General features: G+C 26.8%; 3 protein-coding genes across 6 annotated transcripts; all 3 read right to left on the bottom strand.

The window, feature by feature from the left end:
* Positions 1–12: 12 nt before the first annotated feature.
* Positions 13–5,993, bottom strand: LOC123266064. The gene is made up of 9 exons (XM_044730097.1): positions 5,735–5,993; positions 5,429–5,674; positions 3,384–3,538; positions 3,157–3,304; positions 2,649–3,075; positions 882–1,036; positions 569–808; positions 269–501; positions 13–192 (listed from the first exon to the last, which is right to left on the bottom strand). The coding sequence occupies exons 1-9, from the start codon at positions 5,787–5,789 to the stop codon at positions 13–15; spliced, it is 1,839 nt and encodes a 612-aa protein (XP_044586032.1). The 5' UTR covers positions 5,790–5,993.
* Positions 5,994–10,238: 4,245 nt separating this feature from the next.
* LOC123265401 lies at positions 10,239–16,072 on the bottom strand. Of its 3 annotated transcripts, XM_044729125.1 has the most exons (6): positions 15,296–16,072; positions 14,745–14,836; positions 13,875–14,052; positions 12,255–12,367; positions 11,386–11,484; positions 10,239–10,770 (listed from the first exon to the last, which is right to left on the bottom strand). In XM_044729125.1, the coding sequence occupies exons 3-6, from the start codon at positions 14,034–14,036 to the stop codon at positions 10,344–10,346; spliced, it is 801 nt and encodes a 266-aa protein (XP_044585060.1). In that variant the 5' UTR covers positions 14,037–14,052; positions 14,745–14,836; positions 15,296–16,072; the 3' UTR covers positions 10,239–10,343. The 3 variants fall into 3 exon arrangements, with proteins under 3 accessions (XP_044585060.1, XP_044585059.1, XP_044585061.1); XM_044729124.1 differs by lacking the exon at positions 14,745–14,836 and having other exon boundaries at positions 15,296–16,071; XM_044729126.1 differs by lacking the exons at positions 11,386–11,484; positions 14,745–14,836 and having other exon boundaries at positions 10,240–10,770; positions 15,296–16,068.
* Positions 16,073–17,980: 1,908 nt separating this feature from the next.
* On the bottom strand, positions 17,981–20,647 carry LOC123265509 (G protein pathway suppressor 2). 2 transcript variants are annotated; one of them, XM_044729304.1, is made up of 8 exons: positions 20,338–20,647; positions 20,028–20,244; positions 19,609–19,762; positions 19,409–19,520; positions 19,246–19,332; positions 19,013–19,168; positions 18,807–18,931; positions 17,981–18,187 (listed from the first exon to the last, which is right to left on the bottom strand). In XM_044729304.1, the coding sequence occupies exons 1-8, from the start codon at positions 20,432–20,434 to the stop codon at positions 18,023–18,025; spliced, it is 1,113 nt and encodes a 370-aa protein (XP_044585239.1). In that variant the 5' UTR covers positions 20,435–20,647; the 3' UTR covers positions 17,981–18,022. The 2 variants fall into 2 exon arrangements, with proteins under 2 accessions (XP_044585239.1, XP_044585240.1); XM_044729305.1 differs by having other exon boundaries at positions 19,615–19,762.
* Positions 20,648–20,900: the final 253 nt, after the last annotated feature.

Here is a 20,900-nt window from a genome sequence, read left to right as displayed (position 1 = left end):
ATTAATATACAACTAAAAATTACCCAAATAAATAAAAACTAAATTTAAAATGAATACTGAGAAAATAATTTTGCTCGTACAAGCAGAATTTGAATTGAATTTAAAAACTATTATGTTATTTTCCGTAGTTGCCCAAGGATATGCGCCGGTGTCAAAAAATAATGGACATTCGTCTCGTTCACGCTCATATTCCTGTGATAAAAATATTATTAAAGTCACAAACACTTATTCAATAAACAGAAATCAATGGCTGAACATAAAAAATTACCGTCATATCAATCGCTAAAGCGGCTCCTTCAGTCCAATTGTAGCTTTTTGCTGTCTGATCTAGACTACAAACGGGACCAGCAGCTTGAGACATAATTATTCTGTTGAGGCCAGTTCTTTGATACACCCAGCATCGATAAACACTCGCTGGGTCTAGTACGTCGTATGTTATCAAATACGACTTAATATTTTCCAAAAAATAACCAACACATTGCAATTTATAATCAGGATCACCTTTAAAAGATATAAATCATATGGTGACTTCTATACATTTTTTTTTAACTAATAAACAAAATTTTACTGTAAATGTCAACTGGTCGTCCTTTCCAATCTAATGTTAAACAATAGTCTTTTTTAATATTTATTTCTCTTTGTCTGAAATCACAATTTGAAAAGTCGGATATATTCTCCTGACAATAAAGCTCTGGTCTCGGTGCTACCGTAACACCGCCTAAAATTCGTGTCTCAAATAAATGATCTCCTCTTTGTGTAAATTGAAATTTTCCTGCGATTGGGCATCTTATCGGAATAGGATCTTTTGCTATATTAAAAAAATTTTATCATAAATTAACATTATTGTTTATGAAAACTTTTTAAATAATTTATTTACATACCGACAAGCAAACTGTACTTCCATTTAATTTGATTTTGAAACTGCCTCCATGAACAAGCTACTGAAAAGTCATCTTGAATAACAGCAATACTTCTCCTATATCTTATAATATTATGATGCCGTGGTATAAAATCGTAACAAATATAATCTTTTTGACTGTAATAATTTTTCAAATTATTAGCGATAAATATTTTAAATACTTTAAATAACTTAATCTTGGGAATTTGGACAATAAATGATGTTAAATGTAACACTTTTTATAGCTTCTGAAATGTATATACATTAAATTTTTCTATATATCTTTTTTTTCTTTCTAATTGTCAATTAGCCTTATCAGTTTATAGCATATTAAGTGTAGAAAATTTGATTTATATAGAATCATCTTATACTTAAGTATTTATACTCTGTCTCTATCTACAACTATGTATAAATTGAGTAACCCTGTTATTGGCCCTATGAGCTGTTGGGTTTATGCAAAGGTAATAAATAAATAAATAAATAAATAAATTCATTTATTAAGGGGGAACACCGCTGTGACAATCGAAAAAAAGAAGTGATTTTCGGGAATTTTTTTAACAGAGAAAATAAAGGAATTTGGGGATCGGATTTTTTTTTTATTTTATTAAAGGTACATTAAAGATTATTACCCTAAATTTTTATTAAAAAATATTTAATTATTACAAAGTTATTAAAAATCTCGTAGATCACTAGAAAAAATTTCCCCCTCCATGGTCGGTTCGATAACTCAAAAACGGATCATCTAAAAATAAAAACCCAAATTGCTTTTTAATCAGTAAAGATGTAGTTATCGTCGCACATACAGAATTTTGAAAATTTTAATTTAAAAAAAAATGGCGACTGATTGAAAATTTTCTCACTGTTCTCACCATTTTTTTTTTGTTTTAACCCGGCTAAAAAAATCTTTAAAATATAAATTTTTCAAATTTCGTACGTGCGACGATAACTACATCCTTACTGATTAAAAAGCAATTTGGGTTTTTATTTTCAGATGATCTGTTTTTGAGTTATCGAACCGACCATGGAGGGGGGAAATTTTCTCCAGTGCTCGACGAGATTGTTAATAACTTTGTGATAATTAAATATTTTTTAATAAAAATTTAGGGTAATAATCTTTAATATACCCTTAATAAAATAAAAAAAAAAAAAACCCGATTCCCAAATTCCTTTATTTTACCTGTCAAAAAAATTCCCGAAAATCATCTCTTTTTTTCGATCGTCACAGTGGTGTTCCCCCTTAAGTTGAATGGTATTTGAGAGGAATCTAAGCAAGTTGTCAATATTGTAATTTGTAAAAATGTTTGAGATTATGAATATGCTGTTTTACTCTATTACATCTATTGACTATGTGAAAATTAGACAAAGATGTTAACCCTAAGATTCGCCTGATGAAGCTGAAATAAATCAGCGAAACGTTGCAATTCTTATAATTTAACATCTTCATTTATTGTCCAAATTCTCAAGATTAAGTTATTTAAAATATTTTTAAAATTGATGATAATTTAAATATTAATTTTAAATACTATTTTTCATACTTTTAATGATACTGAGATTAATAGACATCTGCCAATTTTTTGGATTTCTAGACCAACTAAATTATTATGCAAAAATTTTATTAAAAAAATTTTACGTCTAGAGATTAAAAAACATTTTTTAAATTATCAGATGTCTGCTGATTTCAGGATCGTTACTTTTATGACATTGACAATTATTAAAAAAGTTATTTATTTATAAAGAATAATAAAATTACCATCCAAAAGTATCAAGACGAGCCATCATTACTCTTGTATCACGTTTTTGCATACAAACATAAATCGTTTTTCGTTCACGTCCTGTATCGGGATACCATGTTTCTTCAATATGTGTATCATTAATAACCACATTAGCTTCTTTATAATCCAAATTTATCCAAGGCCCTGTCATATTTTGCGCGAGTTTACATCTAGGTTCAACAACTTCAGATTTTTTTTGAGTGATGTGCAATCGTATTGGACTGTCGTCTATTGCACTTAAAGTGTTACACTCGGGAGTTAATGACATTCCAATATATTTTTCGTCATCACGATTCTTCAAGAAGCATCGATATTTTTCTTCTATGCGGGTCTCTTTTGTATTGACTACGGCGAAGTAATGATTTTTATTGACAAACCAATCACCCAAACAACTGTACTCGACCACTAAAAATTCGAATTGATTGAATGTATAATAAAACAAAAAATTTAATACTTATAGGGTCAATAAAAAAAATGAATTTTCACCTGCATCCATTGTTCCATTCATATTATCACATTTTTTATATGTTATATTAAATTTTTGGTTACTTATCATAAATTGAGATCCTGCTGTTTGACATGATCTTATTTCAGCATCTTCATGATTACACTCTCCCGTAAATCTGAAACGGTTCTAAAATTCACGATAATTTTTATTGCGTTCTGTTAATATATAATTTTCATTTGATTATTTTGGAAAATTAATCAATTACCTGATAAGCGAATTGCCATACTCCCTCCAGAGATGATCTACAGTTAACAGGTCTCGGAAACTCAGAAAATAATGTAATTTGTTGTCTTCTGTCCATTCCTTGGCATATGTTTTCAATTGTCGGTTCCACACTTTCAGGTAATTCTATGCATTCCACTTAATTGAAAAAAAAGTTATTATAAGCAAACTTTATAACAGAAAAAATTAAGTTTTCTTCTAATAACTATTCATTTTATTTATATATTTTTATTTATATGGGTGATTCTCTGTAAGGATGTTTTTTGCTGTCCCAGGCATTTTTTTATTAGAAAAATTGTTATTTTGTTACTAAAAAAATTTTATTACGAAAGTAAAAAAACATTTCTATTTGGAGCATTGAAAACTAAAATGAAATAAATTTTGGTTTTTTTGCTATACATTTGTAAACCACCGAAATAACAGTCCCCTGGGCTGTCCCATTCCCAAAATTAAAACTTTAATTAACTTAATTAGTTAACTAACAATATTCTTCAATAAAAAGTACCGAAAATTAATTTTTTTCATTAAATTCATTAAACCAAAGTTTGTCCCAGGCATTTTAAGTACAGTCCCTGATAAAAAAAAAAGTATTGAGACAAAGAAAAAAGTATTGAAAAGTATTGGTTTTCTAGTCAATCCAATACTTTTTTTTATTCAGGGGTTCCCTGCCAGAAGTTCAAAGCAAAAAAAAACAAATCCAGCGTGTTATTTTACCTTTTGTAAGGTTCATAAGGATCTAACTAGCCTTGAGTTAATAACCATAGGGCTGTTAGCGCTTTATCGGCATTTTATTTAGTGTCAAAGCACCGTTTGTGCTGGAAATATGTGTCTGAGCCACTTCAAAACTCAGTCCCCTGGCAACTATTTTTATTTATAATTTATTTATAAAATTGGATCCATAAGTCTTAATATTTTTGAACATGACAATTAATAATTGCAATCTTTATTTTGGATCTTATTTAAATATTTTTTCTTGTAGAATTATTATGACTTTAAATTAAGTTATTTGTTTGTATTAAATAATCTATTTGGATTTTATAACATTTGAAATTAAATCTAATTGTAAACCTTTAATTAGTTAAGTAATCTTGTAACCTATGTAAACCAATGCAATTTAAATATTGATGGCTTTGAGGGAGCTTAGGTTCCAGAGCCAAATAAATTTTTTATCTATCTATCTATCTATTATTCTAATTAATGTAAACATTCATTGAGAACTTGAAAAGTTGAATGCATTGAAATAGTTTGCTTGATTTTTCTCATATTTGATAAAAAAAAACAGTCCCCTGTCATGTTATATGGCAAAAGATACTCAAATATCGAAAAAGCAAAAATTAAATCGGCTGTTTATTTATTATGATTAAGCTGATAGTTTTGTAGCCCTTGTTAATTTTTTTTCTAATAAAATCAAAAATAATTTGGACGGACAATTTGTACAGATTTAAGACGTCCTTACAGAGAATCACCCATATACTTTTATTATGTTAATTTTAATTGTGTTACTTTTATATTCAAGCTATCAGTTATTAAAAATCTTTTTTAATTTTCAAAAAATTTTTTTGATTTTATTCTGTCTACACTAAGAAAAACAATTTCTTTTAAAAAAAATGAGCAATGTTTTAATAAAAAATAAATTTGTTAAAAATTTTAAATAATTTTATTTTTCAGCTGAAAAAATCAAAATCTTTCTCACAGTAACTTTCTTGTTGAAAAAAAATTTTCTAGATTTGGAAAAAAATAATTTTGAATGAAAATTTGAAAGTTGTATATCTAAATTTTTTTTTCCAAAATCAAAAAAACTTTTTTCAACCAAAAAAGTTACTGTGAGAAAAATTTTGATTTCTTCAGCGAAAAAATAAAATTGTTGAAAATTATTAACAAGTTAACTTTTTGTCACAATGTCTATTTTTTTAAAAAAAATTTTTTTGTCAGAGTATGATCCATTTTGCTGTACAAAAAAAATTTAATGACATGAATATCACTTCGTTTTTTTTTCTTTTAAACATTAAATTTAAATCATATACTTACATTCAGTTTTATCTAAAATATTTAACGTTCTTGTAACAAGTTGAACACAATGATAACATGTGTGTTTTTTAAACACAAATGTATGATTTGATATTTCATTTTTTTTCATTAAAATACACTGTCCGCGACCTGACATTGATTCAGCATCGATGACTGTCCTTACATTTCTATTTTCCCATGAAAACCAAGCGCCTCTAATAACTTCAGGAATCTGACAAGATCTTTCTTCTTGGAGAGACAAACGAACTGCAGCAAAAAATTCATTTTACACATTTTCTGCTCGTTTTTAAATAATAAATATCTTACCATAAATAAACAAAAATAATAATTTAAACAACGTAAATTTATTAGCAGTCAACATTTTGTACAAGTTATTTTATTGATAAACAACGTTATTGATCGAATTCCCGGAATCAATATTGTTGTATAGTTTGTCCGAGTTTAACGCTTTTCTTCCGACTAAAAAATAAAATGAAAATGAATACGCCCTTGTCTTCGTTAACTCATGTCTCACCGATTGTAGTTTTGATATGACAGAACGCTTAGAATTTTGTGTATGTTAAATAAGAATACTACGTAATAGAGTATTTTGTAACGTGTGGGTGGAAACGGAGGGGATACACGTGCAACGAATGGAAGTTCATAGCTTCTACAGGTGTAACGTATGGACAAAACATATGTATTTACATCTATGTCTGGTAACAATCATTATCACGTACATGAGTAATATGGATGAGTGAGTACTAAAAAATGACTATTCTTGAAATCTTGACAAATATTTCAAAAATTTTAATACCATATTTTTAAAAATTTGGAGTACCCATTCAGAATAGCAAATATTAAAGAGTTGCATTAATTAATTAATGTTTAAATAAAAATGTATTTAGACTTAGATTTAGATCTATTTAATTATACCAAAGCCAAGGTCTGATGGCAAGTTATACAATATACATACATGTTGAGTATAAATGCACAGGATATGACAATTTTATAAATTCATGATGTATTCAGAGTGGAAAAATATAAAATAATATAAAAAATCATTAATAAATTGATAATGTAGTTTTTGGAGTAAACAAAAGAAAGTACATTAACAATATTATTTTTGTTTTTCTCTTCACTCAGATCTCTTAATTCTTAAATCTATCTTCTTTTTACAGATGCTATTTATTGTATATAGGGGAACCTGGGGCACGAAGGCCCCCTGGGGCACGACGGCCCCCTCAAAAATTAGGTAAAAATTTTCTTTCAATTTCCCCTCAAGTTATGACTTCTATAATGTTTTTATGATATTTTGGGCCAATATGTGATATGTGGGGCATAATGGACCACTCTGAGAAAAATTGTAACAAAAAAAAATTTTTTTTTTTTCAAATTGTGATAAATTTGTGGTAAAATGAATTATAAAAAATTTAATTGAACTAAAAAATTTAACAAAAACTTGAATCATACAAGGAAGAGAGGTACACGACGGTTTCGGACATAACGGTCCCTCTCATAAATTAGGTAAAATTTTTTTTTTCCCTTTTCTGTCAAGTTATGGCCTCTATGATGTTTTTATGATATTTCGGGCCAAAATGTGATATGTGGGGCATAATGGACCACCTCGAAAAAAAAAATTGAAATTTAAAGAATTATTATTTAGGCCTTTTCAGGTCAATGAATCAGAATGATTTTAATTGAACTGAAAAATGTAATAAAAAGTTGAATTATATAGCTTATAAAAAATTGAAAACACACTTTTTTAAAATTAAAACAGTAATAATTATATTATGAATTATTGGTCATGGTATTCTTTGCACCAGACAGAAACCTAATCTCAAAGTTTTATTTGAATTCCTCCAAGGATGTCTTACTCTACGCAATTCACATTTCTAATTTTGACTTGATAAAAATATAAAAAAAAGGTCTGGTTCAAGATATTACGTAATATTACGTCTTTAAAAAGCTCAATCTAAAAACTCAACCTGTGATTTCAATCAATGTAAACTAATGTTACCAATTCATTGCTAAATAACATCTCTGTATTTTTTCTTGTGCGTAGGTTTAAAACCTCTGAGTGCAATGAAAGAAATTAATTATATTTTTAATTATTATCTATTTAAAACTAATTAACAGCTTAACAATAAAATTTATAATAATTCTTTAAGACGTTAACAAAAATTACACTTTGAATAAACCATGAAATATAAATGTTCAATGATTAGGAAATCACATCGAGATACTTTAGTGAATATACGATTATTCGCAATGATCACAAACATATTCGTTAGAATAATCTTCGCCAATTCCTGCGCAAGAATCATAAGACCATTTATTACAATTTTTACATTGAATCCATGACTCTGAGAACTCTGAGGAAAGTCCATTGCAATACAGACAATGGCAATCATAATTTTTATATTTAAAATGTTTTTTTTTTTTTTCAAATTTTTTGGTTTTGATTTTATTTTATTTTTTTTTTTTTTTTGTTTAATTGAGGCCTTTTTTTTGCTTCATATTGATTTTTTTTTCTGTGAATTCTCGGCGATACTCAAGACTCGTAAGAATCGTGGTTTTTTCTCGACGACGTTTTCTGGGAGGAGAGTCTCTAGATTTTTATGGTAATAGCTTTAGTAAGAAAAAAATTTTTTTTTAATTATTTTTTGGGGAGGGGGCCGTCGTGCCCCAGAAAATAAAAAATTATTTTTTTCGATTTTTTGCAAAATTTCGACTGATTCGTTCGAAGTAGATGGAAAATAAATGAATTTGATGGTTAAAAGCCACAAAAAGGAAAAATCGACTTAAGGGGCCGTCGTGCCCCAGGCTCCCCTAAACATTACTAAACATTCTACACATGAAAATGTAACATATTCTTTTAAATTGCCGAGGGCGTTTCTTTGCAAATAAATAAATAAATAAATAAATAAATATTTGATTGCGTGAATACATCGATTTAACTGATAAAGGACTTTTTCTTAAATATCAAGATTAAATAAGTGATCAAATATTTTGTTTTTAAAATCTTCTAAACTTGACGAGTTAATTATATTCGGTGCGGTAATTACTCCCATAAACGTATTGCTGTTACAACAAACAAAAGTTCATTGAGCGTAGAAGAGAAATTCGGTAATCTGAAAGAAACATAATTTATCTTGGCTGCGAGTCTCTCTGAACGTCGAATAGTCGGGTCTTCAATAAGCAATTCTCGCAAATAGCAGGGCTTACCAATATTTAACAACTTATAGAAAAAGCAAGAAGAAATGTAGCAAATACGTCGACTCTTCACAGAGAGCCAACCTAATTCACATCTGTACGGAATGATATGTTCATCTCGTCAATGTCATTTTCGTGAATTCGACTCGAAATAGTCATTGAAATTCAGAAGAAATCAAAAACTTGTTTTTGATCAAAACATAGCTGCGTCATAAGTTTCAAGATCCGTTTTTTATTGATGCTGATTTAATTAAAATTATATTAATTATATGTAATTTGATTTAATTAAAATTTTTAATTTTTAACATCCAAACCTGTATGACAGAAATTTCGTAATTAATCAAAAATTGTTTTATTTTCACAAGTTTATAATATATACAGGTCTGTGCTGAAAAAATTGACCATCATCCATATTAATAGAATTAAATAGATATTGACTACTTTATTTTTTCTTTATTTTTCAAAAACTTTGACATTATGTATACATTCATGTTTTATTTGGTAAAAAAAAGAAAAAAACAATTTTTTACATTAAAAATATTAGCACTTTTATGCTTATAAATACTTATATATAACAGAGTGAGTAGAAATTTATATATAATATAAGAAATTTTTTTCTTCACAATAATACGTATATAGTTGAATAGTTTATTTAAATATTAATTTAAAATAATTTAAAAGAATCACATAATTATATCGGCTTTAGCCTATTCGTTATTTTTCAAGATGGATACTTTATATAAATTCTATCAAAAAAAGTATAATAACTAACTAAGGTCAATGACTAGAATAATTGCATTCAATTTAGTTATTATTTTAATATCTTTTTATAGACATAATTTTTAATAATTTTAAATAGAAATGATCTTTTCTTTACTTATATACCTTTTTTTAAATCTTGAGTAAATTTCAAAAAATTTTTTATCGGGCAATAGTATATTTACATGTATAGCTGATTGCCAAATTAGAAAAAAGAGATAATTTTATTAAATAATAAGCACTTTTTGCGACAATTTACCATTTGAGTATTGCAATATGTATAAAATGAGCTGAGCTCAGTATTATTTTTATAAATATGTAGTGTAAATAACTGTTTCAATCGTTATTATTATTATTATAATTATTATTAATTATTATTCATGAGATAAAGACATTGATATTTGTTTCAATTACGGAAATTAATGGTGCGCAAAATTAATCTGTAATGACATAACTAATTAAATCAATCACAATTTGGTAGAATGTAACAACAGATTTCGTTAATTCTCGACGCTGGTAGTAATTCCAACTATTCGATTTTAAAAATTTTGTATAACTTAAATAATCCATGTACAGAAAAAAAAATTTACTTGAATCAAGTAAATAATTTTGAAGAACTTCATTTTATTGATTTGAGTAGAAAAATTTTTAAACTAAGAAATTTTTATAAATTTTACTTGATTTAAAAATTTTTCGTCTTGATTCTAGATAATGAAAATCTTCTAAATTATTTTCTTCGTTCAAAAATTTTTCTATTTATTCAAGTAAATTTTTTTTTCAGTGTAGTTATAACATTTAATTTTTATGACGTTACAAAAATTTTTTTTAAAATAAAAATTTTATTACTATAAATAATAAAATTTTCAAAAAGCAAAAATAAAAATCAACAGCAGTATAAAGTTAGTCAATTAAAAACCAGTGACTTTATCTCGTACATAATGTTTTAAATAATTTTGTTTTTTTACAGAAAACGTGGTTTTTTATTTGTTAATTGTGCTGCAACGCTTAAAAGCATCATAACATGTTCACTGTTGGCTGATGGTCTTCCGGGTGATTTAATCTGAGGGTTATTTTCTCTTGGATTATTAATGTGGGGATTGTTGCTTACTGACCGGCAATTGTAGTGGAATCGTTCGTGGTTAGCAGTTAAATCAGATTGTAAATTAACTGTGCGCATTGCTGCAGTATCTGTGTGTTGAACTGCATAATGACGATACTGATGAGGATGAGGCTGCTGATTGACAAATGCTCTTCTTGAGTCATTGGTTTCTTTCAGTGGCGCGTGAATAAGACTAGCTGCTGGACCTTCCAATGTTTGACAGCAAGTCGGCAAACATTGCCATACGCGTGACAGTCCGAATATATTGAAGCAAGGACGTGCCAAAAACCTACGATACACAAAGTTTATGTTTTTATTATAAATATAAAATTAGTTTTTTCTTTTAAGTAAGAGAAATCGAGACATGATATTTTACTTTTCAAGATTTAATTTTTTTTTTTTTTTTTTTTAATTAAGGATTAATAATTAGTATCAAAACTTATTAACTGATATTTATTTAATTAATTAGTTATTTTCAAACAGTTTAATTAATAACTTGAAATATATTTAGATTTGTTTTAATAAAATTTTTATTAACTAAACATTTAATTGTTAATGAATTATTTTATTAAAACTGAAATATTGGATTAATTGAAAATATTTAAAATAAAAATTTTTATTCAAAGTATTTATTCAAAATATTTATTAAAATATTTATTAAAAGTAAAAACTTGATAGATTCTTCTTTTTGACTTCAAAATAATTTTAAATTTTAATTAAAAATGAAATAGAGAAATTTTAAAAATTAAAATGCATGATTCGTTATTTCTTGTCCCGATTTTTCTCATTAAAATAATTAATTTTTCTTTATATTATCAAGAAATAAAAATTTTGCGAACAAGACAATATGTAAAAGACAAAAGCATTGTTTATAAAAAAAAAATGAATGGTATATGAATCTTACCTTGGTCGAGAGGGCTCTTTGATGTCGCTTAAAAGAAACGGTTCATGCTGAAGATCGTGAGGCTTATAACGATCTAGTGATAATTTGAATGTCATGTAACTGAAAAATTTATTAATTTTGATTTTTATTTCAAAGAAGTATTTTTTATTTCTTTCATAAAATTACAGAAACAATACTCGGAGGGTATCTAATATTTACAATATTAGAAAGTATTTTATTGAAATAAAAGCAAATTTTTATGCAAAATTTATATCAGATACAGAAATTTTTAATTTTAATAAAATAGTTCATTTTTAATTTATTTAGAATATTAGAAAGAAAAATTAAGAAGAAGATAAAAGTAGACCAAATTGATAAAAATGAAGGATCGAATTTACTAACAACCAATGGATGAGCATAAATGCAAGTATAGAACGATAAAAACCATATATATATAAATCAAGTTGAAAATATCTATTTAATCTATCTGGATAAAGAAGTTATAAATTTAAGACGTTTCATAAAGAAGAAACTACTCTACAGTACTCACCTCTGGAACACCGATAGTAGTAGTCAGAAGTTTCATGAATTTACATAGAGAATTAGTGCAAAAAATATCGCAAATAGAACAAAATAACAGCTGTGATAATATATAGCAGTTGCACATTCAAAAGCAAGGTGAGTGATGATTAACATACAGCTAATCCAATAAATAAACAAATCATTGACCCAGTAAAAAATTTCTTATACTCGGCTTGAGCACACTTAACATGTAGTATGTTAAGTATAAAGTTTTTTTTTTCAAAGCTATGTTAATAACCGAATTTAAAAAAATTTTTCACTGTGAATGCATAAAAGTATTTTATTTAATAAAAGAAGAGTAATCTTACTTCCAGAATACGACGAAAACAGTTGTTGTTGTTAAAAGCAAAACAATCGCGCATGTTACTATCAATGCTGTGCTTTGTAACGATGGAATATTATGATACGATACATCAATGAGCTGCAAAAATAATTTTAAGATATTATTTTATTATTAGAGATTATAAAAAAATATTGATTAATGGGAGTGTAAATAAATGATATTGCATTGTTGTTAATTAAACTACACTGAAAAAAAAAAATTGTTGACGGGAGGGTAAATTTTCTTGGCTCAAGAAAATATTAAGGAAGATTAAAAATTTCTTGAATGAAGTTAAAGTTTCTCGAGCCAAGAAAATTTCTTCTTGCTCCAAAATATCTTTTGTCTTCCTTAAAATTTTCTTGGTGCAAGAAGTTTTTTTTTCTGTGTACCTAATCCTAAATACTTGGTTCTAACTAAATAAAAATAGCTTTACACATAGAATTAAAGAATGTTTTTATCAAATTTGTTCATAAAATTTAACTATTGCATTCGGTCTTGTGGCGAAAGTTTCCGAAAATTTTTTTATATTATGTTTTCATAGCGCAAAAAGCATCAGAAAATAGTATTTGTTCAAAAGTTTAAAATGTATGTGATTAAGTTATTATATATACAATATGGAATATAACGCGGCTTATCATCGTCATAGCGCCGGCAATTCTTGAGGGATCTTTATAAAACTCGGCACATTTTTTCTTTGAGTAAATATCTTGAACAAGCTCAAAGATGAACAAAATCAGCCGATTAGTTTAGAAATGGTTGTCATTTGAAATTTTTAAAAAAGCGTAAACCGTGTATTTCCGGGTTTTATTCATTAATAACTTTTGATTAAGAAAATATACTTTATTTTTGAAAATATCACGTTCAAACTGATGATCTATAGTTTAATTTTATTTTCTAAACTTGTGCTTTATAATCATTTTTAATGATTTTACGAAGGTTAATCGTCATAGAAAAGACTACAGTGCTTGCTTTAGGAGCGAAAAGAAATTTTTTTGGCTCAAGAAAATTTGACTTCATTCAAGTAAATTTTTAGTCTTCTTTAATATTTTCTTTGTTTAAGAAAATTTAATTTCGAGTCAAGAATTTTTTCTTTCAGTGTATTTATGTGATTTTTTCATCAAATAATTTTTGAATGAGAAAAGTAAGCTCATTCCTGTGAATTTTACGTAAATGCTGACAAGATAAGCTTTAGGTAATATTTTTTACTTTTTATTTTTCAATAATTTTTACCCCTTCAATTATAGTTTACAGCCGACAGTATGAAAATCCAAAAATTTATCTCTGAGAAATCTCTTTTCATTGGATGCCAAATCCAAACGCCCTTTTTTTATTGTTCTGATAGTTTCTTAAAAGTTGATTTAAAATATTTTTTCATTTTTTAGAGGAAATTTTATCGAAATATTTTATAATAATAAGAGAACAGCAATAATGAAAATAACTCTGAATAATTTTAATTTGACAGGCTGGGTTATCAGTTCTATAATATAATATCAGACTCAAAACTTTCGTACTAACGATCCCTTAATGTAACATCAAGAAATAAGTATTTAGCAAGTTTAAATGGGCATGATAACTTGATAAGTACTTAAAGTACTTAAGTACTTACAGGAATATTACCGCAATCCTCCAACTCCGCTAATGGAGCCTCCGAACAAAATGTTCCCTCTTTAAGAAAGGGCGGCCGAGGCGGGGGTGGTAATCGGAACATCGGTGGAGGCCCTGAACATTCTGGACAGTCAGCCGCGTCCAGTGACCTTAATTCAGCCATATTTCTTCTTAATGAGCTAAAGTTATTAATATATAATTATTATTCAATTATGAATTATTAAAAATTTTTTTTTTCAATTTATAAAATGAAAAACCTACTTTAAAATTATGATTTGACAAAGTAACAAATAAATAATTTCAAACTTTTCAAATCGGCTATTGAGGTATATATATCCCTTTTTTAGACCACATTATTTTTATAACCAAACATTTAAATCATTTCAATTTATTTGAGTTTTTTAATTTCATTTTAAAATTCAACAATTTATGTCAATATTTATTTTTTTGCAACATAAAATAGTGCAATGTTTGGTAAAATTCACTAATGAAATGTTTCTAAGAATTGACAAAATAAAAAAGAAATTGCAAAATAATTAATTATAAAATATACTGAAAAAAAAATTAACTTGAATCAAGAGAAAAAAAAATTTTAAAGAGTTTCAATGTCTTGAATTAAGTAAAATTTACTTAAACCATGAAAAATTTCTTAGTTTAATAATTTTTCTTCTCAAATCAAGAAGATGAAGTTCTTCAAAATTATTTACTTGATTCAAGTTAATTTTTTTTTCTGTGTAATAATTTATTCAGTAAGTCAATGAATGAATTGTATTTAAGTGAATTTCTTAATGGAATTTTCATTTGTTGTTTTTATGTAAAGCCATGCTAGTTAATAACAGAAAACAATGGTCATTAACAGGGACATATTTACCTGAGAGCTTAGGTAGAAAAGTTGTTACTGATATAATACTCAAAAATAAAAGCGTTATCAACATTTCTCGAGTTGTAAATGAACATGGACTCCTATAAAAGATTACAATTACAAGATTAGTACTGTCTTCTAATTGAAGTGTGATGACTACAATGGAGGTCGACTCAAAGATTTAGTTTATTCAAAATTTTATATATTCTTCTAATTCCATGTTATCAATTATTCTCAATCAAACTACCATTTTTTTCATTGAATTATTTTTTAAGAATCAATGAATATTTTTATTTAAATTCATAATTTTTTTTTTTTTTTTTTTTCCCCAAAATATAAAACATAAAAGAATATTGTACAATATATGTATGCTTTATATTCATAGTGAATCTGTAACAATGTGGTCATTGATTACTTTGAGTTTACATAAAATGCGCATGCGTTTATTTCAACCTGCACAATATATGTTACTGAGGGTGGTTTATATTTTAATTAATAAAATTTTATTTTTATTTTTTACTTAAAAAAAAGTGTTTTAGTAAATAATCATGATTTTTTACCTTAAAAATTCTATCATCATCACATCGGATTGCCACATTAACATGCCGAGCATTCACTTTTTATTAACCATTATGCTCTTCAAATATTTATTTATTATTGTTTAATATTTCTTTTGTATATAAAACATATCGGATTATCTTGATAATTACCCGATAATTTAATACACAATTGAACTTTCTTGTATTTAAATGATGTGAAACTAAATTTTATTAATCACAGCAAAAAATTAATCATTACAGTAGTCTTTGGTAAATAAAAAAAAATAAAAATTGATAAACAAATAAATATTTTTAAAATCAGCTCACAATTGTAAGATACTGTACAAATTTTACGGTATTGATTAACTATGCGTCATATCGCTTCTTTCAGTCACAAGAGCTGGTTATAAAAGAAAAAAAAAATTTAAGAAAATAAATTTAACAATCGATATTAATATTTATAGACATAGTTACTAAAATATAATATTAATGTGCCCATTTTGTATTTTTTTATCACAATAAACAACAACAAACTGTCTAGAGAAATTTATTCGCGAGATTGAATTTAATTAGGGTGGAAAAAGTTGATAAGACGACCGATGCTTGTTATCCTGTGTTACCCTTACACAGGGTAGAATAATATGGAATACTATGAGAAATGTTTTACGGCGCTGCAGTCGTACTACCCCTAAATTCTCAATTGCTAACTTTCATCCCCCATAAATTTTCTAGCGTTTCTCAATGGGCATAATTACACTGAGAGAAAAAATTTCTCTTGAAAAAAATTGGCAGTGTAGTGACAAAAAATTAACTTGTTGAAAAGTTTAAATAATTTTATTTCTTAGCTAAAGAGATAAAAATTCTTCTCACAGTAACTTTTTTGTTGAAAACAAATTTTTTTGATTTAGAAAAAAAAACATTTTTGATCGAAAATTTGCGAATTTTCATCCAAAATTTTTCTTTCTCAAATCTAGAAAACTTTTTTTCAACAAGAAAGTTTCTGTGAGAAAAATTTTTATTTCTTTAGCTATTGAAAATTTTCAACAATTTAATTTTTAATGACAACGTTTCTCATTTTTTTCAAAAGAAATTTTTTTTCTCAGCGCTTTTTATTTTATCAAATTTTTTGTTATTTATTTAAAAAGATTGACATTAATTTTTTTTATACACTTATTAATAAGTTTTATTATGTAAAATACCGAAAAAATTTTTTTTAGTTACTAAAAATTTTTGTTAAATTTCTCAATATTGATAAATTAATATGTAATGATAAAAAAACTTTAAAAAAATGTTGCACAGCGGCGTGTTACAATGGCCACATAATCAAGGCCACCGAACATAGCGTAGCTTAGCAGTTTTATCTCCACAGGTTAGGGAACGCCGCTGCAAGTGATTGTAGCACTTACAGGGAGCTAGACTGTGGTTTGTCAAATACATTGAGATGTTATTTGAGAGTAGTAAAGCACATGCTTATCGGAAAAAACCGACCGGACCATGGGCTCGAACTCAATCCCGCTGGCAGGGGCGACTGTATGTAGCGATCAACTAGCGTCGCAGCCATCACCGCCAAAGCAAAACTTTTACAGAGTTATTTTACTTAACACTACTATGTATATGGAGCGTATAATTTTTCAAATTTGTTAAAAAGGTGTAAATTTATTCAATTAAAAAAAATAATAATATTTAAGTCAATTTGTATTAAAAAAAAAATTGAGTTGGTATAAAATCATAACATTAAGGGGGGAAATACGTGTAGAAGGCCGTTTTCATTAATTTTTTTAAGGTACAAAAAATTAATATTATTTATTGAAACTATCAGGTTATTTTATACATATATTTATGAGTATTTTTTCGTATTAAACAACAATATAAGTTAACAAATAGCGGAGATATCAGCTGATAAACATCGTAGTTTGTCATCCGACTTAGCAGTCTATGTGCAGTATGGAAGCCACAATTTTTATTGGAAATCAATGGCACAGAAAAATTACTTCATTTATATGTGTATCTTCGATAGGAACCTCAATTTCAAAAAAAAAAAAGTAAAAATTTGCATTTTTTAGAAGGCTGTGAAATTAAGTCGTGATTTTTTACCACTTTTTCATACATTGTTTATTAAAAAAAAAAATAGTTTAAATAAAAATATCGCTTTCGATTGAGGTTCATATTCAAGGTAATTGTATAAAGAAAATTATAAGCCATATCGCAAGATGATTGGTTTAAAACTCTTTGAGCTAGACTGCACACAGTTTTGAAAAAACTCGTTTCGAGAAAAAGGCGTTTGAAAAAAAAGTGACAGAAAAAGTTAATGTAAAATAGTATTAAAGTTATTACTAAATCGCTTATAACTTTTGAACGAATAGGAATTTTTACTTGAAATTTTAAATCTATATTTTTGAATAGTTTTACAAGCGATTTATAAAAAAAAAAACAATTGAATTATTTTAAGCATGTACACGTATTTCCCCCCTTAAATTATATTTTAAAGATGAAAGTAAAGTTTATATTATTTAAGATGTTACATAAAATTTATTAACCAAAAAAAAATCTTTTCTACAATAGTATTAAAAAAAATTGTAAATTTATAATATCACTAAATAATTACATTTTTTTTTACAGGAATAAAATTAACGAAAAAACGTTGTATACATATATATATATATATATATATATATATATATATATATATATATATATATATATATATATATATATAATTCGAATATTAGTAAATTTAATGATCAATCTTTAGATTGTACTTGTATGAAACCCTTTACCGGTTGGAATGAAAAATCTACCAGAATTATTGGTATTAGGAGAACTGACGTAAGTTCCTGGCGGTGGATAAGGTCCTGATGGAGGTTTTGGAGCTCTTACAGGATAACCGGATGTAATACTGCCTGTTTTAGCACCCTGAATATAATATTAAAATAAATAATTAAAAATATTGCAAAAAATTAATATTATAAAACTGTATTTGGGGCCATTCATTAATTACGTAAGGACAATTTTGGTGACTTTTGACCCCCTCTACCCCCATGTAAGTATACTTAGGATTTCTCGAACCCCCCCCCCTCTCTTTTCTTACGTAAGATTCAATCTTGATATTCTAAATAATAAACTGTTATGTTAGGAAGGGATTAGTTTCACTAAAACTAACAGGTCAACGTGGATCCATCATTTTCATTTTTTAACTAGTAAAAGTACGATAATACACGGAAAAATACTATAATTTTTTCTATAGAACCAAACGTGGATAACAATAAAAACATAAAATTTTAATAAGTTATTTTTTTTTTTCAATAAGCAATAAAAATTATTTAAATAAAACAAAAATTTGACTGTACACTTTAAAATTAAGAAAACTATTTGGAACCCAAAATGGAATTAGATTTTAAATATTGAATTTTGATTCACGAAATATTACGTAAGAATGAATTTTATTCCCCCCCCCCCTCCCCAAACATAAGGACATGAAGATATTTTCTTAACCCCTTACGTAATTAATGAATGGCCCCTTAGGTAAATATACCTGTGGTTGTTGTTGGATTGGTATTGCTCCACCATGTACTGTTACATGATTACTGGGACGTAAATAAAATTTTTCTTCTGAATAGGTATTATTATGATCCATTGGATGCAGATTCGTTAGATATGCTATTTGTAAAATTAAATAAAAAAAAAAATACAATAAAATTTAATTTGAATATTTTTATGATACAGCTAATAATGACTGACCTGGTTGATGGGTTATTGGCGCTCGGTTACTTGACAAATAAACCGATTTACCTTGATCAGTTTCTCGTGATGATTGTGACGTAGGCGCTGAATAACTGTAAACACTTTGTCCACTAGGAGTTGAATAAAATGTTGAGGGAGGATACTGATTATTTTCTAATGACAAAAAATTTTGCGTGCTCATTATTTATTTTATTTTAAATAATATTTTCAGAGTAAAAAAATGAACTTACTGTTCCAGAGAACGGCACGTGAGTCACCAGTTCTTCGCGCAGCATCATCAGACTCTGTAAAACCCATTCCGTCTCCCCTTACGTCACCTAGTTTTTAATAAAATTTATTTATCAATCATAGCGAATGTAAAAAATAATTTAATTTAATTCAAATAAAATTTACGTGAGTGAGGAGGGTTATAATTTGGCATTGGTTGAGGCTTGTATCCGTAAGCTGTATGATAAGACGATGCTGAAGGTGGTGGTGAAGGACTATGACTTCTTTTTAGTGGTCCCTGTTTAAATATAAAAAAAAATATTTTAGCTATAAAAAAAGTAAATTTTTTTTTATGAATATCAACTATGTTATAATTAAATTTGTACATTTACGTTAGTCATCAATGTATGAGATGAAGTAGCAGTTGTTGCAACTTTGTACAGCGAACTCCGAGTTGGCAGAGGTAAAAACAATTGTGGATGTACTACGTTTGCTCCTGTTGTTTGATAATTACCAACAGTAAGAACATCTGAGCATATGCTGTAAAAAAATTTTATAATTAAATTAATTAAATAATATCATAATACTAAAGTTAGCCGACATTTTTAATTTTTTTATTTTTTTTTCAATAATTAAATTAGAACAAAAAAATATTTTTTAAAAATTGCACTCACAGTTTTTCAAGTTTTTTACAAATGAATTTTTTTTTAATAAAAAAAAAATTCTAAAAATTTTTAGATGTCGGCTAACTTAATTTTCATAATAATATCACATAATGAATAACATAAATGTAAAAAATAAATACTTTGTTTCTTTAGTTAGTTGTCGACGTCTATTATCATCTTCATTAAGAACTTTTTTAAGTTGTAAAAATAATTGATGTTTTTCATCTTTTAATTGTGAAAGTTCAGTTTCTAAACTGCAAATTTGTTCTCTAGTTTCCCCTAAAGTCATAACATCTTGTTTTTGTTGTCTTTCACGTTCTTTTCTTAATCTTTCTTCTTCAGCATCAGCTTCTTGTTCTATTTAAAATGAACAAAAGTAGTTAATAAATAATATAAAAAAAGCTATTATTATCAAAATGAAAGCATAAATAATTTTTTACAAATTAAAACCTTGTTTTTTTCGTTGACGTTCTCTGGTGATGTGATTTTTTAGTGCTTGCCACATATGCTCACTCTGTTGCGGTGGTCCCGATACTATGGCTGGCATTGTTATTTTTTTATTTACAACAATTGTTTTCTTTATTTATGCATTAACAGTTCGTTTAAGCTGTAACTTCACACAGGGATCACTGAATTTACTTTTTTTGTCAATAATATTTTGGAGCTGTATATTAATCTTAATACTGTATAATTTTACTATAGATGATGGGGGTCGCTTGCTTGTTGTTAATTTCGACTGTTGTAAAACAAGCTTTAGGTATACCCAGTTATAAATCTGTAGTACGTATTGTTTCTAGGGTTCTAGTTTATCAACAGAACGAATGATATTTTCATTTAATATGGAGTGTCATAGACAGATGTCGACCGTTTAATTTCTGAACGCGGTCTAGTTGCTAACTTTTAAGCTTATAAAAAATACAATGATACTAAAATTAGCCGACTTTCAACAATTTTTGTATTTTTTTCAACAATTTAGTTGCAAGTAAAAAGATACTTAAAGCAAATTGAATGCA

The sequence above is a fragment of the Cotesia glomerata genome, linkage group LG5, assembly GCF_020080835.1.
Source record: "Cotesia glomerata isolate CgM1 linkage group LG5, MPM_Cglom_v2.3, whole genome shotgun sequence".
NCBI lineage: Eukaryota > Metazoa > Arthropoda > Insecta > Hymenoptera > Braconidae > Cotesia > Cotesia glomerata.
Note: the sequence above shows the minus strand (reverse complement) of the source record. Positions and strands in the feature narration are given on the sequence as shown.